General features: G+C 55.7%; 1 protein-coding gene across 1 annotated transcript in view; it reads right to left on the reverse strand.

The window, feature by feature from the left end:
* Positions 1 to 20,973, reverse strand: part of CELSR3 (cadherin EGF LAG seven-pass G-type receptor 3) — a 67,572-nt gene that overhangs the window by 11,837 nt on the left and 34,762 nt on the right. Inside the window, exons 6-26 of the mRNA XM_084634594.1 lie at positions 20,690 to 20,847; positions 20,059 to 20,222; positions 19,224 to 19,349; positions 18,557 to 18,726; positions 17,999 to 18,184; positions 17,608 to 17,718; positions 16,933 to 17,101; positions 16,329 to 16,470; positions 15,460 to 15,580; positions 14,581 to 14,764; positions 14,249 to 14,350; positions 9,602 to 9,696; positions 7,527 to 7,736; positions 6,767 to 6,950; positions 5,452 to 5,601; positions 4,566 to 4,734; positions 3,932 to 4,099; positions 3,280 to 3,406; positions 2,678 to 2,884; positions 1,487 to 1,661; positions 227 to 339 (exon numbers count right to left, since the gene is read on the reverse strand). Coding sequence (XP_084490720.1) covers positions 227 to 339; positions 1,487 to 1,661; positions 2,678 to 2,884; positions 3,280 to 3,406; positions 3,932 to 4,099; positions 4,566 to 4,734; positions 5,452 to 5,601; positions 6,767 to 6,950; positions 7,527 to 7,736; positions 9,602 to 9,696; positions 14,249 to 14,350; positions 14,581 to 14,764; positions 15,460 to 15,580; positions 16,329 to 16,470; positions 16,933 to 17,101; positions 17,608 to 17,718; positions 17,999 to 18,184; positions 18,557 to 18,726; positions 19,224 to 19,349; positions 20,059 to 20,222; positions 20,690 to 20,847 — 3,231 coding nt within the window. The remainder of the gene's footprint in view (positions 1 to 226; positions 340 to 1,486; positions 1,662 to 2,677; positions 2,885 to 3,279; positions 3,407 to 3,931; positions 4,100 to 4,565; positions 4,735 to 5,451; positions 5,602 to 6,766; positions 6,951 to 7,526; positions 7,737 to 9,601; positions 9,697 to 14,248; positions 14,351 to 14,580; positions 14,765 to 15,459; positions 15,581 to 16,328; positions 16,471 to 16,932; positions 17,102 to 17,607; positions 17,719 to 17,998; positions 18,185 to 18,556; positions 18,727 to 19,223; positions 19,350 to 20,058; positions 20,223 to 20,689; positions 20,848 to 20,973) is intronic.

A 20,973-nucleotide genomic window follows, 5' to 3' on the forward strand; every position in this document is an offset into this window, starting at 1 on the left:
TGACAAGAAAGGAAGCCCCGTGGGAGGAAGAGAGCACAGGAGAAAGGAGCAAAGCTCCAGGGATAGAGGAAATATAAATAGAGGAGGGACAGCAATGAGAAGAGGAAGAGGCAGTAGAAACCAGAGGAAGGTAAGCAGAAGGCAAGGCAGCAGACACATGGAGTGCAAAGAAGGGGAGGACATGTGGGGTGGGCCGGGACACGGTATAAACACGGGAGGAGTTTACCACAATGACGACAGTAATGGGGCCTGCAAAGCTCCAGACCAGCTTATCGTGAATAGAAATCCAGCAGAAATCTGGGTTCCCATAGCCCTCTGGGTCCAAGCCAACGGCCAGTCCTGCGGGGGGAGAAAAGGGAAAGGTCAATTCCATGACACAGCCACCTAGGAGACATTGGGATCATTTTGCACTTCCACTATGGCCTCTTCCACTAGAGGATCTCAAAGCAGAGACCAAACATTGGTCAATGCAGCCTCAGAACGCTCCTTGGAGATCAGTATCATTGTTCTCATTTACAGATGGGGAAGACTGCAGGACAGAGGAGAAATGACTTGCCCAAGGCCACAGAGAGCTGGGACAGAACCAGGGACAGAACCCATGTCTCCTTACTCCCCGTCTAGTGCTCCTCCTTCGCCTTGGTTCCTGCCAGTGCCTCTGGCCAAGTTGCCATAGCAATAGAAATATCTAGCAATGGCTAAGCTGACTCTCCTGCTTTGTGAGGTCTGTGTCCTATGCCTCACTGTCTCAAGATGTCCACCTCAGCAGAGCCCCACAACAGGGCATTTACTGCCAGGAACACATGACCCCAGTGGTGATGAACCTTGGGAAATGGATCGAGATGATTAGCCAAAGAACATTTGCATCTCATGCTGTGAATCCTAGAAGGGCAGGAGCTTCATGGCCATCAGGCCAGAAAGGGTGAAAAGCCTTGTAGGTTCTTCTGAAGGAGTGAGACCCCAGCTTCTAAACCCCACGGACATTTCACACCAGAAAACTACAGCACACCCTCTGCTGTGGCACCTACCACGTCAAACACTAGGAGTGGTATAAATGCATAGTGTCTTCATCGCTGCCTTGACCCAGATAACTCCTGTACATATTGTAGCTCACTGACTGTATCTCCATGGTCTAGAATCTGTCTGCAGTGTTGCTCCTGGCTAGACCCATACAGCACAAACACACACACAGTGGCAAATATGGATGCCCACAGACATGCACATACATCCCCTCCACTCACGTTCCCCCACCAGACACTCAGGCTGGCCAATGCCCACGGAATCAGAAAGGAGACAAGTTCTTAGGCCCATGCCCATGCCTGAGGCCCATGCCTCTTTGACCAAATGGGGTTTCTGAGGCCAATGCCTTTGGCATCGCCCAAGGCCAAGGAGTTTCCATGCTATAGCGAGCTTTATCCATTTCCTCCCCCCATCCCTCAGAGAGGGAACCTGTCTTCCCAAGCATCTTTGCCCAGCGTGCGGTACCCACCGGTGATGATGGCAGGCACCCCCCAGCCAATGGCATAATAGAACCTCATGGCTCCGAAGTTGATGTTGCGGGCTTCGGTCTGCATGCGGTAGATGTGGAGGCCCTGCACGAAGAGCCAGGCGAAGGTGGAGAGGAAGAAGTAGTGCAGCAGGATGGCAATCACAGTGCAGAGGAACTGAAAGGAGCAAATCACCACTCAAAGAGTGGACAGCCCATCCAGCTGGGAAAGGCCCTCCCTTGCCTGGCAATCTCCCTTACTGCAGCAGAGTCACCCCCAGAGCATTTCTGACATCCCCATTCTGCTCTACGCCCAGCAGGGAGCTGGCATGTGGGACTCCTGTATCTCTGTTGCATGCCCCTGACCTAAGCTGCTGATTCCCAACCTCCTAGAAAGGGGCTAGATCCACAGTCAGTAACAAACCCTGGAACAACCCACCCCAAAGAGCCCACATCCAAACCAAGCAGCCTCATAACCCTGCTCGTATCCCTCTCCGACACGCATGTCGATATCCACTGGGTAGGTGGTTTGAGTGATGCCTTCTGTTCTTCAGGGATGTGGGGAACACTCTGTCACTTCTGGGGCTTGAACCAAAGACCTAGCTCAGATCCAGGAGCTCCTCCGTTGGTGCTGCAGGAGAATCTCCTGTAGTCACCTGCACTACAGCCTCCAGGAGAGAGAGCTCATCATCCCGTCAGATATGGGCCTCTCTTGATTAGCAACAGCCTGTCCTAAGTTGCAACCTACTGCCCTGTGCCTGAGAGTTGGCACCACGACCCAACGCTATGGCTGGTGCCAGGGCCCTAAAAGGGGCTGGGATTCCATGGTGAGGAGCGTGGTATGAAACACTAGAAAGAAAAGATTGGATTACATCGAAAAGAGGATTTAGGGGGAAGATTCCTCCCTGGGGGAATCTCCCACTCTTCCCCCATGCGTCCCAATGAACCCAGGAGGGTGCATCCTGCAGGATGATTCCAGCGCTCAGGTTGATTTAGGCAAGACTCCCAGGGGCACCATTCAAACTAGGTCAAAATATGAAACACTGGAGACTGAACTAGCAAAGCATTTACACTCCTGCTGCATTCACCCAACAGTTCTGTTCTCCTGGGCCTCCTTCCTACCCTCTAGGTCTCCCCGGTCTGACGACGCCATCCCACCCAGCTGCACTCAGGACTGTTTCCTCCTCCCCTTACCTGATTTTCAGTGCGGTTGATGCCCAAGAGGAAGAGCAGCTCGGAGAAAAAGAGGGTGACAGATATGTTGGAGTGGATGCCCCTGGTGTTGGACTTGAGGCCTTTCAGACATGTCAGGAAGGAGAAGGTCAGCAGCAAGGCCACAAGAGAAAGAGACACCAAGGAATAGGTGACAATGGCCAGGGTCTCCAGGTCACCCTCCAGCTGCTGCAGATGGAAGCCAAAGACAAAAGACAGAGTCAGGCAAGAAAGCATGAGCGTGTGTTGGCTTCAACGGTCTCGCCCTCCGGCTGGGAATTGGATGGGAGAAGCAGCCTGGGATTTTCTGCTACATTTCTGCAGTGGGCACTGTCTGCACCTGTGTAACCCAGAGTTCTACCCTGAATGTTCTGGATAGATTAGATCTATCCAGCGTTTAGATCGTGCTCCCCACCGCATTAGGGCCTGCTCCATTCTGCTCCTTGTCCATGGTGTGGCCAGCACAACCTCATGGAAATACATCCTCTTGTTCTGGTTTTCACCACTGCGTATTCCCCGCCACCCACCCCCAGCCTTCCCGCTCCTTCCTCCCCTCCCTCCCGCCTCTGCAGAGGTAGGGTTACCTCCCGGTGGGAGCTATCCATCAGCACCCCAAAGGTGCCAAACTGGGAACACTGGCAGCGCACATGCGTGGTGTTTCTGAACACGAGATCACAGTCCCTTGCTGTCCAGAAACCGGAAGGGTCAGTCCTGCAGCCGCAAGAGAACACAGAGAAATCTCAAAGGAACAGGTCTTCAAAATCACATCTCCTGTCAGGCCCTGGAGGGTCTGGGGGTGCATAGGTGAGGAGCAGCCTGCAGAGCATCGGGCTGCTCAGAGGTTCTTTGGCTGCCTGGACAGGTTCTCTACTCTTCCTAAGGTGGCAGGGTGTAACAGGATGTTTCCATGTTTGGATGTTGAAGCATCTACTCAGTGCTGCCTGAAGTTGGTGACCTCTGCCCTCAGCAGTTGGGACAGTGCAATGTGCCAGAAGGCAGCACCTTGGTGGGCCAGTTCCACCACCCTGGTGATCCCCCACTTCTGTCCTAGCAAGGGGGCTATGTGACAGAGCTCTGCCCCAGCACACAGAAACAAGGATGGTTCAGGAGAGTCAGGGAACTAGTTAACTTCTCCAGTTTCTTTTACTAAACCTCTCGAAAGCTGCAGCAGTGAATGACCCCGGGGCTAGTGAGAATCTTGGCCTGGAGCATGACGCAGGCAGGCTGGGCACTTACTGGCTGGAACGATTCCACTGGACACAGAGGGGCTTGCTCCGGTTGGCCGTCTCCAGTAGGCGGAACTCCAGCACCAGGGGCGTGTCCAAAGTGCCCTGGACGAAGGTGTGGTTGCTGAACACGGACACGCTCACTATGGGGGAGTTCATGACGGGGTTCTTGGGCAGTCTGCAAGAGACGACAAGGGCCTCGTCACTCAGCCCATCAGCCGCCCAGACCTGCCTGGCATTTCAGAGAATGCCAGGGGGCTGACAAGGGCTGGACTGACAGCCTGAAACCCATCCGCTGCTACAGGACAGGCTGCATGCTGCATGCTGCCCACCCAGCCTCAGCCCTGCCTTAGGCCGTGGGGAGAGGGCAGTTCATCCTCTGTGGCCCATCCAGTCCTTGTCCTCTTTTAGAAGGCTGCCAACACGGGGGGGCCAAGCAGGACCAGTTGTGCTAGTGGTTTCACTGTTGCAGACACCAGCTCTGGACAGAGCCCCCAGCCTCCAAACAGGCCACTGCGCACAGTTAGATGAGCCAGGCTGGAACCCTGAAAAGTCTCGCACCCCAGACCTGCATAACTGGCAGTACCCAGTTGCTTGCTGCCTTCTCTATAGAGAGTGCATGTCCTGGCAGGGTGAAAAAGTACCTGAGACTGCGGCGATCCACCTGATAGCGGGCTGGCAGCAGCCCCCCCAAGGTGCGGTAGATAATGAGGATGATGATGGTGACGGCAGGCTCGGGCTCCGGGAGGGTCAGCTTTGGGGAAGAGCTCTCCACTGTGTCGTTCACTTCCCTGCTCATGGGCATGGCGGCTGCTGTGGGCAGAGCTTGGGTCAGAAAAGGCACCTGTAACAACGGTCTGAGGCAGAGTGTAGGGCCAAGGGGAAGGAAATGCCTGGTGCCACTGGCCATCTCCGTGGCCATGGCTCATGAGCCACGTACCAGGGCTGGGCACTACATAAGGGACGCAACGGTGTCTCTTGGGAAGGAAGTTGTACAAAGCCCCATCCATCTTTGCCAGGGCTGCAGCGAGGAGTCCAGAGAAGTCCAGGGCCATAGCAGTTCTCCCATTGTGGGAGGCATCTAAGACATGGATACCATCTGCAGGGTCCCTGCATCATGGCGGCCTCCCAAGGTGCTATTCCCAGAGCTCGCCAGGAAGCAATTCTAGACACTCCCTGCAAGGGCGCAGCAGGCTCCCAGCTTCTGTGGGCCCGGAGGACAGAGCACCAATGGGATGCTCCCTCCCAGCTCAGGAAGTGAGGAGCTCTCTCCTCTAGTCCAGGAAGAGGTGCCAGCAGCCTTTGGGGTAAGACATACAGGTGGTCTCTGACAGACCCTGGAGACAGCCCAGGCTGGGGATCTGGCAGTTGCATGTCCCCCGACCAGCCACCCTGCATGCAGTGCTTGTCCCTTGGGCAGACGGTACTGAATACAGTGCAGGGCATGAAGAGAGGCCCAACAGAGCCTGCTGGGGAGGCAGCCAGTACACCAGGGCCATTCCCTGTGGCTCAGGGAGGCCGTTCACTTACCTTCCACTTTGCGGGGTGTAAGCACTGAGAGCGGGAGCACCACGTGGGTGTGTAGGTCCCACATGGCCTGCCCCCGGAAAAGGCTGCTGTGGTAGCGGGGATAGCGTTGCCGGACGTGGGTCTGGTTCTCCATGCGGTCAATGCTGAGCACTGTGTGGGGAAGAGACAGAGGAATCAGGGGCCTGGGAGAGCTCAGGGAGCCAGGGTCGTTACTCTGGCTGGACAGCGTTGCAACGGGATGGGCTCAGGGTGCCAGGATGAACACGTTTGCGTCTATCTTTGGAGTAAGCAATTCAAATGCAGCTGAGGTCACAAGTGCAGTGTGATGGGCTCAGACCAGTCACTTGTGGATCCCCGGTCATGTCTGTACTTGCAAAGCGGAGGCAGGGAGCAGTGCTGTGGGGAGCAAGAAGGATGTCCAGCTCCCATCTGCGCTCGCTAGCTCTATCTGTGCTCGCTTTCAGGAGCGACGCACTCACTGAGTTTGCTGGGCCTATAAAAGGGGACTATAAAAGGCCCATGTGCCCTCCCGTACATACGGTCCCTAATGGGACCACATGAGAGACCCAGCTCCATGTGAGACAACCACCTATGGATGCACATCCCAAATCCACATGTGAGTTTGGGGAGAGTGGAACCAGTCAGCCTTCTAGTCATCAGAACCCCATGGCAAACCCTCAGCAAGCTAACAGCAGGTAGCCAAGGGTATGCTGGCCCCTTCCGCGGGGGTATTTACTTAGGAGGAGTTGTAGAAGGTTGTGGTCAGTGGATCCTTTCCTAAAGGATTTATGGAAGACTGGGAATAACACATAGGCAGCAGCTTTACCATGGTAGAATCACCATCCCAAACCCAGCTACTGGCTTGCAGCTCCCCTGGGGGAGCATTCAGGGCAGCAAGGAATAACTTCTTTAGCTGACACTGCTGGGGGAATAAACTGGAATGGAATTGCTACCACTGCGATTTGGCCAGGACAGAGGGGGTAACACCGCGACTCTCACAAAGAGCAACGGGAGCTATCATGACCCAAAGGGGTGGGGGCCATGAGTTTAGCTTTAGATCTCCTCCAGCAGCACAGCACCCCAAGTCTCTGCTGACTCAGAGGAAAGACCACCACTTTCTGCAGCACTTCAGGCTTTCCTGGGGGCCTCCCATTCAACAGCTGACCAGCTGCACCCTCCTCAGCTGACAATCACAGCTGGAGCGTGGCCTCCGATTGGCATTTGTGCCCGTTTTAACTCTTTGAAGTGTGGTGTCAGAGTGTATGCCTTGCACCACTGCTCTCCTGGCAATGCTTCCAGCCTGCTGCCTACTCACTGATGTTGGGGGTCACCACGCCAAGGGGGTTCAGGTAGGTGAGTTTCATGTTGCTGGCGAGCGTGCCCGTGTACTCTCTCAGCTGCTCCATCAGCCCCATGCTGCCATGGTCGCTCTGCAGCAGCACGTCCCAGTGCTCCTGGTTCTCCAGGGCCAGCACCGAGCTGCCTGCCCTCAGCAGGTTCTGCAGACAGAGGGAGAGTCTTCAGCAGGCTTGAAGGGAAAAGACCTTTCTTTGAAATCTTCTACGCCTCCTCTCTCCGTCACCTCCCCTGCCTGCTGCAGGCGAGCCAGGAAAGAAGGGGGATGGGGTGTGCTCGGAGCTGAGCGTCGCACCACTGGGAGACGATCCCAGGCTCTCACCCTTTGCAGGAATGGGAAGGGTTTCCTCACTCAATTCACACTGGCCCTTGCTCGGTCGCACCCCCTTGGCTCTCCCCTGCCCGCCATGGGCTTCACACCCTTTAGCTACTCAGAGTAACAAAGGGACAGAGCAATGAGATGGGGCAGGCACCACCCATAATGGCTCACAAGCCGGGACAAAGGCTGCAGCCATCCTACCTGGAGGTAAGGGTCCCTGCTCCGCAGGGCTCAGAGCCACAGTCCCAGGCTGGTGGGGCTGATGAGGCTGAGAAGGCAGCATCCTTAAGTCCCAGAGAAGCTGTGCTGTGGCTGACCAAGGGGCAGCGCCGATGAGCTCTGCCTTGCTCAGCAGGGAAGGGTAAGGAGGAGGGCTCCTCCCAACCAGAAGGGCGCTCACCTCGTTGAAGTGGGCGTCCTGGGTGGCGGTCAGGCCAAAGCCATGCTGCCTGCTCTCAAACTCCATCAGGCGGGACAGCAGGCGGTAGGTGATGTGAACGTCGTTGCCGAAGTAGCGCTCCATCTGGTCCGTCACTGCGCGCAGCCGGTGCGCCAGCTTCTTCGCCTCAATGGTGTTCAGCTCCGTCTCGTTCCTCTCCAGGCCCTCCAGCTGCCAACAGAGAGAATGGAGATGGGATGAAACGGTGCAATGTGGAGCTAAAATCTGGTCCCTCTCTCCCCAGCTTTAAGCCAGGGGTAACAGGGAGAAATGCCGATGCACTACAGACCCAGCGTCTGGGTTTGGGGATCAGATTGCCCTTGGACTGTGCTGGCCATCTCTGCAAGCCTGTCAATGGAAGGATTATCTCTAAGGACAGTCACAAGGCCAACGGCAGGTGCTGGGACCAAACAGTCGCTCGAGTGGGCAGCAAACTGTGCCTCAGGAATCTGCTCCCCTGGGGGAAAAGAAACCCCTGAGGATAGCTGTGTGTCATTTAACTCCATGCAAGCAGGTCTGATAGTTATAGAGACCCCCCTTCAGCCTGAAATCTAGTCAACTTCAAAAAGACATTTTCAAAGTGGTTTCAGGTTCCACATCTGCACAGGTGCCCAGACGACATTTGTTGTAGTGTTACCATCACATTTTCCTGTTTTAAAATAGACACTCTTTTCTTCTCCGCCGTTGTGTGAAAATCCACACAAACCACCCGGTGAAACTGACTATACTAGGGAAAGCGCTGTGCACAAAACAAACAAACTGCGGGAAAAGAGCAGCTAATACAATGTTTTCTCTCCCATCTCATTTAATTACAAGAATCTTCAGTGTTAGTCATAACTGAGGTGGACTAAACAATATTCAGAGAGAATTTTGATACTGACAGTTGAGAGCATCCCTTTAACTCTCCCCTGCTACATCTACAGGCTGCTTAGACTTTGAGCAGCGGAGCTCGGTATTATTGAACCCCAGGCAAACAGCAGCTACTGATATGTTGTTATCCACTTGTGTGACAGAACTGTGAATTAAAACAAAAAAGTAACTTCAGAGGAAGCTCCCCAGCAGGGCAAAGGAATTTCAAAGACAGGCTAAGAGTTGAAATTAGCAATCCAGCAGTAATGACTTGTCCCAATGCCTGGAAACTCAATTGTTAGAGGAACCTAAAGATTTATCATTTAATCTTACTGATCAGCCAATAACTAAGGCGATGTCTACACTAGACAGCTTACAGCAGTGCAGTTGTATTGATGCAGCTTTGCTGCTGGAAGCTCTCCCTTGTAGTCGCCCTATGCGGATGGGAGAGAACTCTCCTGTTGACATCATTAATTCACCTCCAACGAGCGAGTGATGGTAGGTCTGCTGGCAGGGGAAGCTCTCCCACCGACGTAGCACTGTCCACGTCGGCACTTCTGTCAGTGTAATTTATGTCGCTCAGGTGTGGCTTTTTTACACCCCGAGGGATGTAAGTAGTTGTGTAGATGTGGCTTAAAAATGAACACGCTGAGGGTGGTGAGAGAGCGGCTGCATGACCATTTATTGCTGTCGAAACGGAGGATGCTGAATCATCTGATCCTGTGGCCCTCTTGGGATTATTGATGCTTTCTCTTCGAATACTGGGCTGGGATTAATGCACTTATCCATCAGGGGCAGTTTGTGCTTGTGATAGTCTGACAAATTAGGCTAAAATTAAATCCCTATTTCAAGGAAGGGCAGGTCTGGAGGATCCAAGTATTGAGAGGGGCTCCTGATGGAAACAGGGTCATGTTCTGGTCCCCTCTAGGGCTGGATTTTCAAGAGCTCAGCACCCATAATTGGGACCGGATTTTCAAAAGAGCTCTGATGTTGGGTGCATGGTGGGTGCTGAGCACTGTGGAAAGCCCAGCCACGAGTCTCACCAGGGTAGCTGCTGAGCACTATGGAAAGTCCAGCCCTTATTTAGGGGCCTAAATGGGAACTGAGCTCTTTTGAAAATGTAGCTTCCAAGAGCTACCCCCTCCCAGTGAGCTGCAGCCTGGGGAAGGAGTAAAGAGGGCAGTTACCAGTGTTGAGAGCTCCTTGAAGGCAGGCGATGTGCAGTTGAAGAGATCGGGTTCCAGCCAACCCCTCTCTCCATCGCAGTGGCGAATTGCTGCACCTGAAAGAAGAGGCGTTGCTGATTCAAAACTCAGAGATGCAGGACACAGTTTCCCAGCTCGTTAGGACAGTGCCATTCCCAAACCTAACCCACCATGCTGTCAGTATCACTCAGAACAGCACCGGGAAGTAACATCAAAGCCCTGGATTGCTAAGGGGACCAGCTGAACTACCCATTCTGAATTCAACTCGCATTCATCTGGGAGTTGTCACTGGCAAGTCTCTCTGTGAACAGTTCCAGTTTCCATAACAATTCACCCAATAACTGGGAAAAATCATGATCAGACTTTGGGTTGTTTAGAAGCCGCTCCCTTCAGTTATTTCCTATTTGTGGCATGTGATTGGTTACCCGTGTTTCACGGTGTAGCTGACTGGATGAGACTTTTAGAGAGGGGAATAATGAATAGCAAATAACAAGCAATGTAATTCACGAGGTTATCGGGGCTCCATTCTATGCACCTTTGCATATTGACAGACAAGTATGTACCTCCCCCAGTGCTCACCGGACCCCCACAGCTGACGAAAGACATGACTGACAAATCCCAGTCCAACTGGCCTGGTGCTTGCATTCACTGAAATCCCTGCTGGGATGTTGCATCTCTCTCTCACAGCCTTTGTCTGCTTAGAACTTTGAGACACGAGGAAGTTTACTGGCATAACTACACTGGTGTAATTATATGGGTTTAGTTAGACCAGTATATCTCCCCGGGTGGCCACACACATTCTGGAATGAGTGTCCACACAGGGAGTTACACCTGTATAGCTAAAGCTGTACAATTATGCCAGTGTAGTTATGCTGGTAGCTTTCTCTGTGTAGAAAGTCCTTAAATGATAAGCTCTTTGGGCAGCCACCATCTCTCACGCTGTGTCTGGACAGTGCCTAGCACAGTAGGGCCCTGATCCTGGCTGAAGCCTCGGCGCTCCTAGAATATAAATAATAATATATGTGCTATCAACCAGTTCTGTTTAAAAACCACCCACACAATCAATATCCTCATTAACAGCCCCCCAGCAGGGTCCACGTTATCCATCCCAAAAGCAGCACAATGATCATCATCAGCAGCAAGTGCATCATTAATGCCAGTGAGTATCACATCCCATTGACCTAGCTGTCATATGAAGCTCACCATGCACAATTGCCATGAGTGGCACCAGCACTGCCCACGTCAATGTCTCGAACAGGGGCAGTGCCAGCAGAACAACAACTCAGCACTTAGGGGGCTAGACACACAGTGACTAATGCGCCTCCCACCCTCAGCAGGGTCAATGGCACTATCTCAGTTTTACTGATGGGGAAACTGAGGCTCAGAGAGGGGAAGCAACTTGCCCAAGGTCAGACGGGTTGGTGGGGAAGCCAGGATGAGAGGTCAGGAGTTCCTGGCCCAATGGAGCTCCCATGTTCAGCCTTCCAGCCCCTTCATCATCATCATCACTGCTATCTTCCCCTACAGGCTTCTCCTCCTCCTCCATATTATCAACCCAGCCAACCAGGCCAGAGACAGAAGGGGCTCAGTGGTGGAAGCAACCAGCAAAGGGGGACCCATTCTCCCTGTTCTCTACTTCTTGCCCTCCCTTCAGCAGAAGAATGAGCCTCAATCCCTGTAACAATCCCAGTGGCCTCGCTGAGTTGCCATATTTTGGGTAGGATCCTGCAGAACATTCTTGGTCATTGGGCTCCTTTATCATGGCTCCCTCTACGATGGGCTAACTAGAGAATGGCCCTTCCCACCCAGAAGGGTGAACTGACGACATGGCATGTGAGATAGGTAGGGTTGCCAACTTTCTAATGGCACCAAACTGAACACCCCTGCCCCGGCTCTTCCCCAAGTCTCTGCCCCTGCCGTGCCCCTTCTCTGAGGCCACTCCTCTGCTTGCTCCATCCCCCCTCCCTCCGTCACTTGCTCTCCCCCACCCTCTCTCACTTTCACCGGGCTGGGGCAGGGGGTTGGGGTATGGGAAAGTGAGGAATCTGGCTGGAAGTGTGGGCTCTGGGGTGGAGCTGGGGATGAGGGGTTTGGGGTGAAGGAGGGGGATCTGGGCTGGGGCAGAAGGTTGGGGTGTGTGTGTGGGGGTGAGGGCTCCAGCTGGGGTGGGGGTGGGCTCCAGCCTGGGGCAGGAGGGGGCTCAAGGCTGGGGCATGGTGTTGGAGGGGATGCAAGGTGCGGACTCCGGCAGAGAGTTTGTTGTGGGAGGGGACTCCGGACTGGGGCAGGGGTGCGGGAGAGTGTTCAGGGTCCTGGCGGCGCTTACCATGGCTCCCAGGAAGTGGCCGCCTGGTTCCTGCAGCCTCTGGGCACATGGGTGGCCAGGGAGGCTCCGTGCGCTGCCCTCGTGCCCACAGGCGTCGCCCCACAGCTCCCATTGGTTGCGGTTCTCAGGCAATGGGAGCTACAGAGCTGGCACTTGGGGCAGGGGCAGCGCGTGGAGCCTCCCTGGTCACCCATGCGCGAAGGGGCCACAAGGACCTGGCAGCCGCTTCCTGGGCCTGCGCGGAGCTAGGGCCAGTAGGGAGCCTGCCTTCGTCCCGCTGCACCACCAACCAGACTTTTAACGGCCCCGTCAGCGGTGCCAACTGGAGCGGCCAGTGTCCCTTTTCAGCCAGGCATTCCGGTTGAAAACCAGACAACTGGCAACCCTAGAGGTAGGGTTGGGGCCACTCTACTTCGAGAACATGGGCCATGAAGAAGCTAGGTCATGGGTTGCAGTGATTCCCAGTTGCTCTGGCCCCAGGCCCATAAGCCAGCCTGCTAGGCACAGAGAGCTCCTCTTTGACAGCTGTGCCTTTGTTTCTGCTCTTTGTGTACCCCAAAAGATCCTCTGCCTCAGCCACACATGGCCCCCACCTTGATCAGGGCAAATGTCCTCCTACTGCCACTTCTTTCCATGGACTCTCTAATGGCCCTTCATCTGCCTTCCCCAATAGATGGCAGCTCCTTTCCTCTGGTCTGAAGGGAAGTGCCCATTAGCCTTTGATGCCCATAGCACCCTGCGAACCAACCAGCAGCAGGTGCTAGCAGAGCAGACAGCACTTACTCTCCTCTTCCTACAGTTACTAGCCCTTCCCCCTCAAAGCCTAAACAAGTGAGCTCCTCAGTAGCCCACCGCCGAGGCTGACTGCAAACTGGCACACATCTCACAGGGACAGGAGCACTGCGAGATCCCCGCACCGCAGCCTATTGGGCCACCCAGAGCAAACGATACACTGTAAAGGCAGCAAGACATAAAGGGGTGGGAGAGAGGGGGGAGCAGAGTCTGGCTGCAGTCGAATCTCTGCAAGTTAGTTTGCTCAGGGATAGGAAAGGCAATCGAGGGCGGACATGGGTATAAGGAAGCCAATGCGAGGTGCAGCGTTAGTAACACAGTCAGCAGCCCTGGAAGCATGGGGTCTGCGGGTGTCTCAGGCAGTGAGAGGGGAATGGAAAGCCACGCAGAGCGGACCTTGCAACACATAGTGAGGGAAACGGGACAACACCGGGTCCTTACCTGCACCCCGCAAACCTGATCAGGAGGGAGTGAAAACGGGGAAGAGAAGCGACATGGTTAGGAGCTGAAACCCGGAGTGGGAGAAGAACGCACGTCCCTGGGGAAATGTCTGGAGGAGGGGAGGGGCTGAACTGCCCTGGATTCCCAGAAGCCAGTGATTCCCATCTCCCACTGGCCTGGAGGTCGCTGTCCTTCCTTTCTCATGTGGCACTCTCCAAAGTCAGCCACGGCTGAATCGCTACAACGCGCTCTAGCTGGGGCTGCCTTTGAAGCCCGCTCGGGAGCTGGGCCGGAGTGTGGCTGACAGGGCCACATCAGATCCCCACTCTGCACGGACTCATCTTTGCTTCAAGGTGCTGAATGTCATCTCAATGGCCTGGGCTGCTGCTCTCTTCCTCCGCCCTACGGTGGCAGTTACAACTGACTGGGACTCTGGCTCTCTGCACTAGGGTTGAATTCGAGGAGGAGGAGTGAGCAGCAGGGCATTGTGGGTGCAGAACCTTCCTCTGCGTCCCAGGGTGCAGTGCCAGCAGCATCTGCTCAGTCAGCAGTGGATGCCATGATAGGTGGGGCTGGAGGGAAGGGATGTTCCTGGGTTTTTTGTATGAGTGATGTTTCTGGGCGTACATCTAGGCTGCTCACAGAAGTGCCCCTGCACTCCTGGCTGTGTTGAGAAGACCTCCAGAGAAGCTCTGGTCGGGGAGCTTGGATCTCATTGTGAGGTTGCAGCCCCACCTCTCTGTCTGGACTAGGGTCTGTGAAGATCTCCTCTGCTCTCACAGCTCCTCCTGCTCTCTGTTTTCCAGTCCATTTCCCCTCAGACAACAATTCTCCGCACCTCAAAGCCCTGAGACACAGGCCTCCACGGCTCCAAACCTGACAATCACAGCAGCTCCTCCTGACTGCCCAGGGCAGCGCTAGCAGCAGGAGCTGGCCATCGGGGATTTAGAACCTTGTTGTGGGCTGAGGGGGGGTTCCACTTTTCTGAGGCTGATCGACGTGGCAGGATGTTCCCTCTAGGGGTCCAGCCACATGTCCCTCTCTGCAGCCTTCTCATGAGGATCACTTACCCAAGGAGCCTTTGGGACAAGGCACTGCAGCTGGGAGCCCAAACTTGGTCTGAGGCCACCAGACACCAGCTCTCAGGGTTTTAGGGCAGCCGTCATAGAGCACTGCAAATGGAAATGAAGGAGCCGGAGTTAAGCGGGAGCAGAGGGGCGGGGTTCTGTCCCAGGAGAGTGTCCCGCAGGAGGGGATCAGGGGCAGTGCCCCAGGAGACTGTCCGGGGAGTTTTGGCTGGCACCGTCCCTAAGCGTGTAGTGCCTGAGCTCAGAGTCAGGCCATGCTGCTCTGGCCGCAGGTTGCTGTCCCATGCAGAACACACATGTCTCTCCAAACTCACCCTCACAGCCACTTGGCGTCACCTCTGCAAAAGGGCTGTCACAGCTGTTGCACTGTCGACCTATCACTCCGGGCCTGCAGAGGCACTGGCCCATTTCCTGGTCACATGAGCGCGAGGAGGAGCCAATGGGGTAGCAGTCGCAGGGCAGACAGGTGTCACTCCCTTTGGGACGGTAATGGAACTCCTGGCGGAGAGGGGCAGGGAAGGGGGTGAGACAGATGAATCATGGGAGGGGGAGCAGCAGGGTGGCCAGAGGAAGGGCCCGAGGGGAAGAGTGAGGGCCCTGGTAAGACGGGGAAGGACACAGTGGGAAGGGGAGGGGGACCAGCCAGACAGCAAGAGAGATAGGCACCTAAATGTCAGCTTCTTAGCACTGCGCTGGCTGACACAGCCCCAGCTTGGGGATCAGGGCCAGCCCCAGGTTGGTGTGGCAGCATCCTATGCAAAGCAGCACATGCTGGGACTCTTCCAGCTTCCTCCCAACTTACAGACAGGTCCCCCAAGTTCTGTGCGCACGTACGCCCCACTTCCCACCTGCCTGCCGCTTCCCTCTCCCCTCCGCTCCTTGTGAGGCTCCCCAGCAGCAGGGGGACTGAAACACAGCTTTCCACGGGAGAGCAAGGACGGCCCTCCGGGAATTCACACTCTGTTCCAGCTGGCCAGTCACGGAGTCATGCAGGGCCAGCGGACTACGAATGGTGCTGGCAGGTTGGACGTGTGCAAGGGGTGCGGGCCATCGAAGAACAGGGGAGATAGTGGTTGCCTAGAGTACTACAGGACGGAGGAGGCCACTGACAAAGGCAGACGGGAAGAGGGCCACAGCTCAGGTGCTCGAGGGTGGGCGAGATGAGGGGTATGTCTGCACAGCTGCCCCCTCACCTTACAGTGGCACAGCCCGTTGGTTTTATTACAGTCTGGGTCAAAGCCCTTGTTCACGTCGCAGTTACAGGGCCCACAGGTCGGGTTCCCCCACCAGCCCTTCGGACATTGCTGATCCACCCTGAGGAAAGAAACCCACAATCACCCGACAGCCTTCTCTCACGCACCGTGCCCTGACACCCCTTCCAGGAGCATGGCCACTTTGTGAGTGCTCATGAGCTCCTGGGAGCAGAGTTTGGCTCCCAGGCTTGGCCCCCGCCCCTGGCAGGCAGCAGGCTTCCCCGCTGGGGTTGGAAGGAAGGACTTGCATTGGATTTGAGCAGCCCCACTTGGACAATATTCAGAGCAGCACTGATGGGTGCCAATGAGAGATGGATTCAAACTTCCCTCAGCCACAGAGAGAGAAAAAGCCACATGGGGTCTCTGAAGAGAAGCAGAGTAGGGCACAGGGAGGGGAGATCCCAGAGGAGTCCCCATCTCTCCTTTAAAGCCAGCCCGCCTGTCATTGCACTTGAACCAATGAGTGCACTCTTGTGACTGGCCAGAGGGGGAGCGCCACCTCCCAGGAGAGCCGGGGAGGGAACACACAGAACAGGACCAATCGCCTAGTGCTAGAGCACATCTGCTGCAGCAGCCTATTCTTCACCCAGCGTCACCACCCTCCTTCACGGCTGCTTCCCCACTAGCCATCGGTAATGCTACAAAGGAAGGAGTCTGACCTCAGCAGGGCAGTAACAAGCAGTGGCCGATCCCAAACCCCGACTTAAACACCAACATCCTCCGAGCACCAGGATCCCTGTGAGGGGCCTGGAGACTGTTGCTGGGAAGAGAGCCAAGTCCTGCCGAGGCAGAGCTGCCCTTGGGCTCACCTGTGCTCGCAGTACTGCCCAAAGTGGTTTCCTCCACACTCACACACGTAGCCAAGGGGAGAGCCTGGCTTCCGTCGACACACTGACTTATTCTTGCAGGGGTTCAGGTGGCACACATCCACGCAGTCCCCACCGTAGTATCCTGAGAGGACAGACACAGACCTTCAAAACAGGGAGCGAACCCCCGTGGCTTCCTAAGGAAACACTGTGAAAATCCAGTCGTGCTGGGGTAGAGGCCAGAGGGAGATGGCGTTTATTCAGGTGGATCCCAGGGCATTTTGCTCTCTACTGAGCCAGACCAACCAAACTTCTGCCTGCCGCTTTCTAAAGGGATTTCCAGCCTCTGGCCAGGACTGGGTTTTAGCCTCGCAAAGGTGAGCAAGCTACGGAGTGAGCCATTGCTCGTAGTGCTATGGCCCAAGGGAGCATTGCTGTGTGTAGAAATAGCCCTGAAGAGTGGTGGCAGAAGGAGAGAGAAGAGACAAGCCAGGCAAAGGGGAGAAGTAACGAATGGAAGAGAAACAGAATGGAGAGAGAACAGAAAAGGGGAACAGGGAGTGAAAGGAAGACAGAGCTGCCTGCCGCTCTGTTGGATGGGCCCTACCTGGCTGGCACACGCAGGAGTAGCTCTGCCACTCATCCCTGCAGATACCGTTGGCAGGGCAAGGGCTGGAGTCACAGGGGTTGGGCATGCTGCATCCTGCCTCCATGTTCAAAGCTCTGTTGGGCTTAGGTAATGCCATCCCAGAGGGCGTGTCACCTAGGCGCACCCCCTGAAAACCAAGTCAGAAATACATGGTAAAGCCAGGTTCATTCGGGAATGGGGCTCAGGGCTTCAGTAACAGGAGCCTGGCCAGGGTGACCCAGCTCGGCTCTAAGGGAGGGACCCTGGCTCCACCCTTATGGCTGCAGGAGGCTGACTCCTGCAGATCTGAGAGGTGCTACTTTAGAACCGAGCTCCCCAAGGGCTCTGAAGAGTCACCCAGCAAACATTGCCAGGCTATTCCCATCAATTCTCCTTCCCTCCTGCTCACATCCTGCTGCTCTGCCCAGTGATCACCTTCTGTTCTTCCAGAGCCCCCCATGCAGAGTGCTCAAGTCTGAAGCATGTCCACAGGGGCTCTGGGTGCAGCCCCTGGGAGCAGAGGGCCCTGGACTGGATTTCTGTGTGCATCTGGAATGGGCTCTGGGAGTAGCCTCTGCAGCTAGGTCTGGGGACTCAAATTTCCCATCTTTGAACACCGCCCAGCGTGGGAGGCTGCTGGAGCTGAGCACTCACCTGTACGCAGCCCTTCAGACCACTCTGCACCTCGCCAGACCCTGGGATCCCCCCAATGTGAAGATGCTTCATCTTCAGCCCATGCAGCTCATTTCCAACAACCACTGTGTCCTGCAAAAGAGGCCAAGAAACAGGATCTTCACATGCCATTCCCAGACCCCAAATCTGCAGGTCACCGGACTCCCTTCCCACTCCACACAACCCTACTGTGCAGAGATCTAGCCAAGTACATGGAGATGTACATGCCCAGCTACCCCGGAGGCCAGTGAGAAGCATAGTAGCAGCACCTACACAGACAGATGGAGTCAGAGATTACAGGACACCAGCCCTCACACTCTGTTCCCCAGCCCCCCCGAGTGATCCCCATGGCTGGGGGTGTGAGGCTACAGACCTGGTAGAGCCCAAAGTCCAGGCTGACAGTGATGATATAGCGCACGTCGCGCCCACTGCGAACATCCCGCAGCTCCAGCTGGAGGTCGTGCCACTTCCCATCGCTCAGGTGCATCTGGTCCAGGAGGAGCTTGATGGTATGCCCAGAGCCTCTACTCACCGTGAAGGACAGCATGCCAGAGTCCAGCTGAGGAGAAGGGGAGCCAGCAACAGAAGTGATGATCAAGGCCCAAGCCAGCTCAGGTTACTCCCCTTCCTCCCCATCACTCTTCACATGTGCTTTGTACATGGGGATGGGTCCCCAGCTCAGCCAGGAGCCCGCCTGAAAGACTTCCCAGCTCTGCACCAGCCAGCAATCTGCTGTGACACATAATGTGTCAGCCCTACTGCTGCAACCCTGACAAACCCAAGCTGCAGTAGCTGCTTCTGGACCCATGCATGGAGCTACCAGGTGTCAGGCTCCCTCTGTATTCAGTGAGCAGGCTTTCCTTGCAGAGCCAGGAGGAGAGCACGGGAGGCCCTGCTGTCCATGCTGTGTTTGAGGCTGCAGTGGCAGTACCTGGCAGAGGATGGTGGTGTACTGGCCGGCATGAGCTTGAAGCAGTGCCCCGTCCAGCTGGCGTGTCCGGAACGCCAGCCCCGCGTACCATGGTATGGAGATCTTCACCTCATTCTTGAAGTCCCAGGAAAGGATGCTGTTGCCATGGAAATAGTGAGCATGGTGCATGGCTGGAAGGGAAAGCAGGAGCATGAGGCCGGTGGAGCTTTGGAGCAATGTGAGGAGCACTGATTCCTGCCCAGGGCCTTCACTCACACTTCATTTGGCAAGGGAGACTAGATGGCTCAGTCTTTGCAGGGCCTGAGCAGGCCAGAGCCCAGCTGTGCCTCTTGCCAAAGCGGGGCAGGAAGCTCCATGTACTGCCGTTCCCAGGAGGCGCCAGCCTCTCAGTGGAGTTATGTATTTATTTCTCCAATCCCTACTGCACCCGTTGCCAGGGCAACTGGCTACTTCCCTTCTGTGAAATAGAAGGCTGGTGACACCACACACTGCAGGGCCCCGGTGGGGAACCCCTGTGGAAGGGAATCCCACTGACGCATGGACAAGTCCATGCAGGGCCTTCAGCCCCCCCCCTCCCCGGCTCCTTCTCACCAGAATGTTCAGGGACAGTTTCAGGCCAACATGTCGCTGGTGTGCCCCAGCCTGCCTCTCTGCAGGGCTCACTCACCATGCCTGCAGTCCTTGCCCCCGAAGCCCACGGGGCACTCGCAGGAGAAGGTTCCCCAGCCCACTGAGCAGGTGCCACCGTTCTTGCAGGGGTTGGACTCGCAGAAGGTGTGCTTGGTGTGGCATCCTGGGGACATGGCAGAGACAGAAGAGGGGACTGTTACTTGCAATGGCTCAGCCCTGACCTTCCCCTCCCAGCACCCTGAACACTGAGATGGGGGAGAAATCTCAGCAGCTCCTCAGAGTGACCAAAGGTGGACACAGTGGCTGAGTTCTCTAAGCCCCTGTCAGTACACAGTCACCGTACTCTGCCCGCCTAGCCAGGAACAAGGGCCCCTTATTGCGTGAAAAGGCAGCTCAGAGCTAGAGTGACTTTTGCCAGGGAATCACCTAGGCCCCCGAGGGACAGGCTGACTTTGCAGTCCCCACATGTGCTACCGGATGTAAAGCTCCTGAATGGTGCAGCATGGCGAAGCACTATTTGAGGTGAGAACAAGGGCTATTCGTGAGATCAGGAGTCTTTCACCACTAAGATCCTGGCTGGAATCTGGCCCAGGTCTGGACTATCTAATGAGGTGCGAAATAAGCTCCTGTCTGTTCAGGTCCTTGTGCAGAGCAGAGGCGTCTACTTCGCAAAGAACATCAGCACAACTGCATGGGGTCTGGAGGCCAGTTTCTCTCTTTTTCCTGGAAAGGGTCGGGGTCCTGCAGGGAAGCTGGTGCTACCTGTGCTGTTGTTATGAGGGCCTGGGCAGCCCTGTCTATGGAGAGAGGATTCTGTGTCCTGGGCTGCCAGCCTTGGTACAGAGCAGAGGCACCACACACTCGTCTGTTACCTGCAGAGGTCCCATTGTTTGCAATGTAGGTAGCCAGGTCGATCCGTTTGTTGTCGATGTACAGGTCTCTCATGCACCCCACAAAGTCCCTGTGGGCCACTGGGAAGTTCTCAGGCAGATTGGGGACCCCTCCGAGGAGCAGGGGCCCTGTGAGGTCGAGGGACCTGTGAGAAGAGGCCTGTAAGAGGCATTTGTGCAGAGATCCAGGCCCCACACAGCACTACACTGGTCAGTTCCCCTCAGTGCAGCAGCAGGCTGTTATAACCCGCTGGGCATGGGAACAATAATTGAGGCCCCATCCTGGGTCCCATAGCCAGGGGAAAGAGGTGGAAGCTCCATGCTCAGGCTCTGTGGCAATGCCATCATGCATTAATGCCAGACCTTTGACACTGTCCTGCCAGCCAGGCATGCAGGATGTGGGACAAACCAGAGACAACCAGGGCTGTAGGGGACTTCTGGCTCCATGGCAGCCCAGCTTTCCCAGGTCAAGTGGAGTATACACTGAGTGGGAGCAGGACTTGGGGAGCTCCTGCCAGGACTTGGGGAGCTCAGAGCTCCCTTTTAGTCTGGTTATCACTGTTCCTGAGTCCCTCACTCCCCGCCGTGAGCAGCAGGCCCTCAGGACACTCACTTCTTGGAGCTGGACTGCGTGCCCTCTGCTGCACAGGAGTAGTTGCCAATCTCACTGCCGAACTGCAGCGCCACTGATGCATCGCATTCGTCCACGATCAGGATGGCCACCTTGTCTTTGGAAGGCCCCTGCACCACCCCCAGGGAGCCAATCTTGGGCTGAAACCAAAAAACCAAGGAGTTAGTAGGGGGGTTCCCTCAGCGCCAGCTCCTTCAGCACAAGGGGACACACCATGTGCATGGCACAAACATGCCTCAGATCTGCAGGTCTCTCTGGGTGGCCCC

The sequence above is a fragment of the Lepidochelys olivacea genome (genome assembly GCF_965140295.1).
Source record: "Lepidochelys olivacea isolate rLepOli2 genome assembly, chromosome: 7".
NCBI lineage: Eukaryota > Metazoa > Chordata > Testudines > Cheloniidae > Lepidochelys > Lepidochelys olivacea.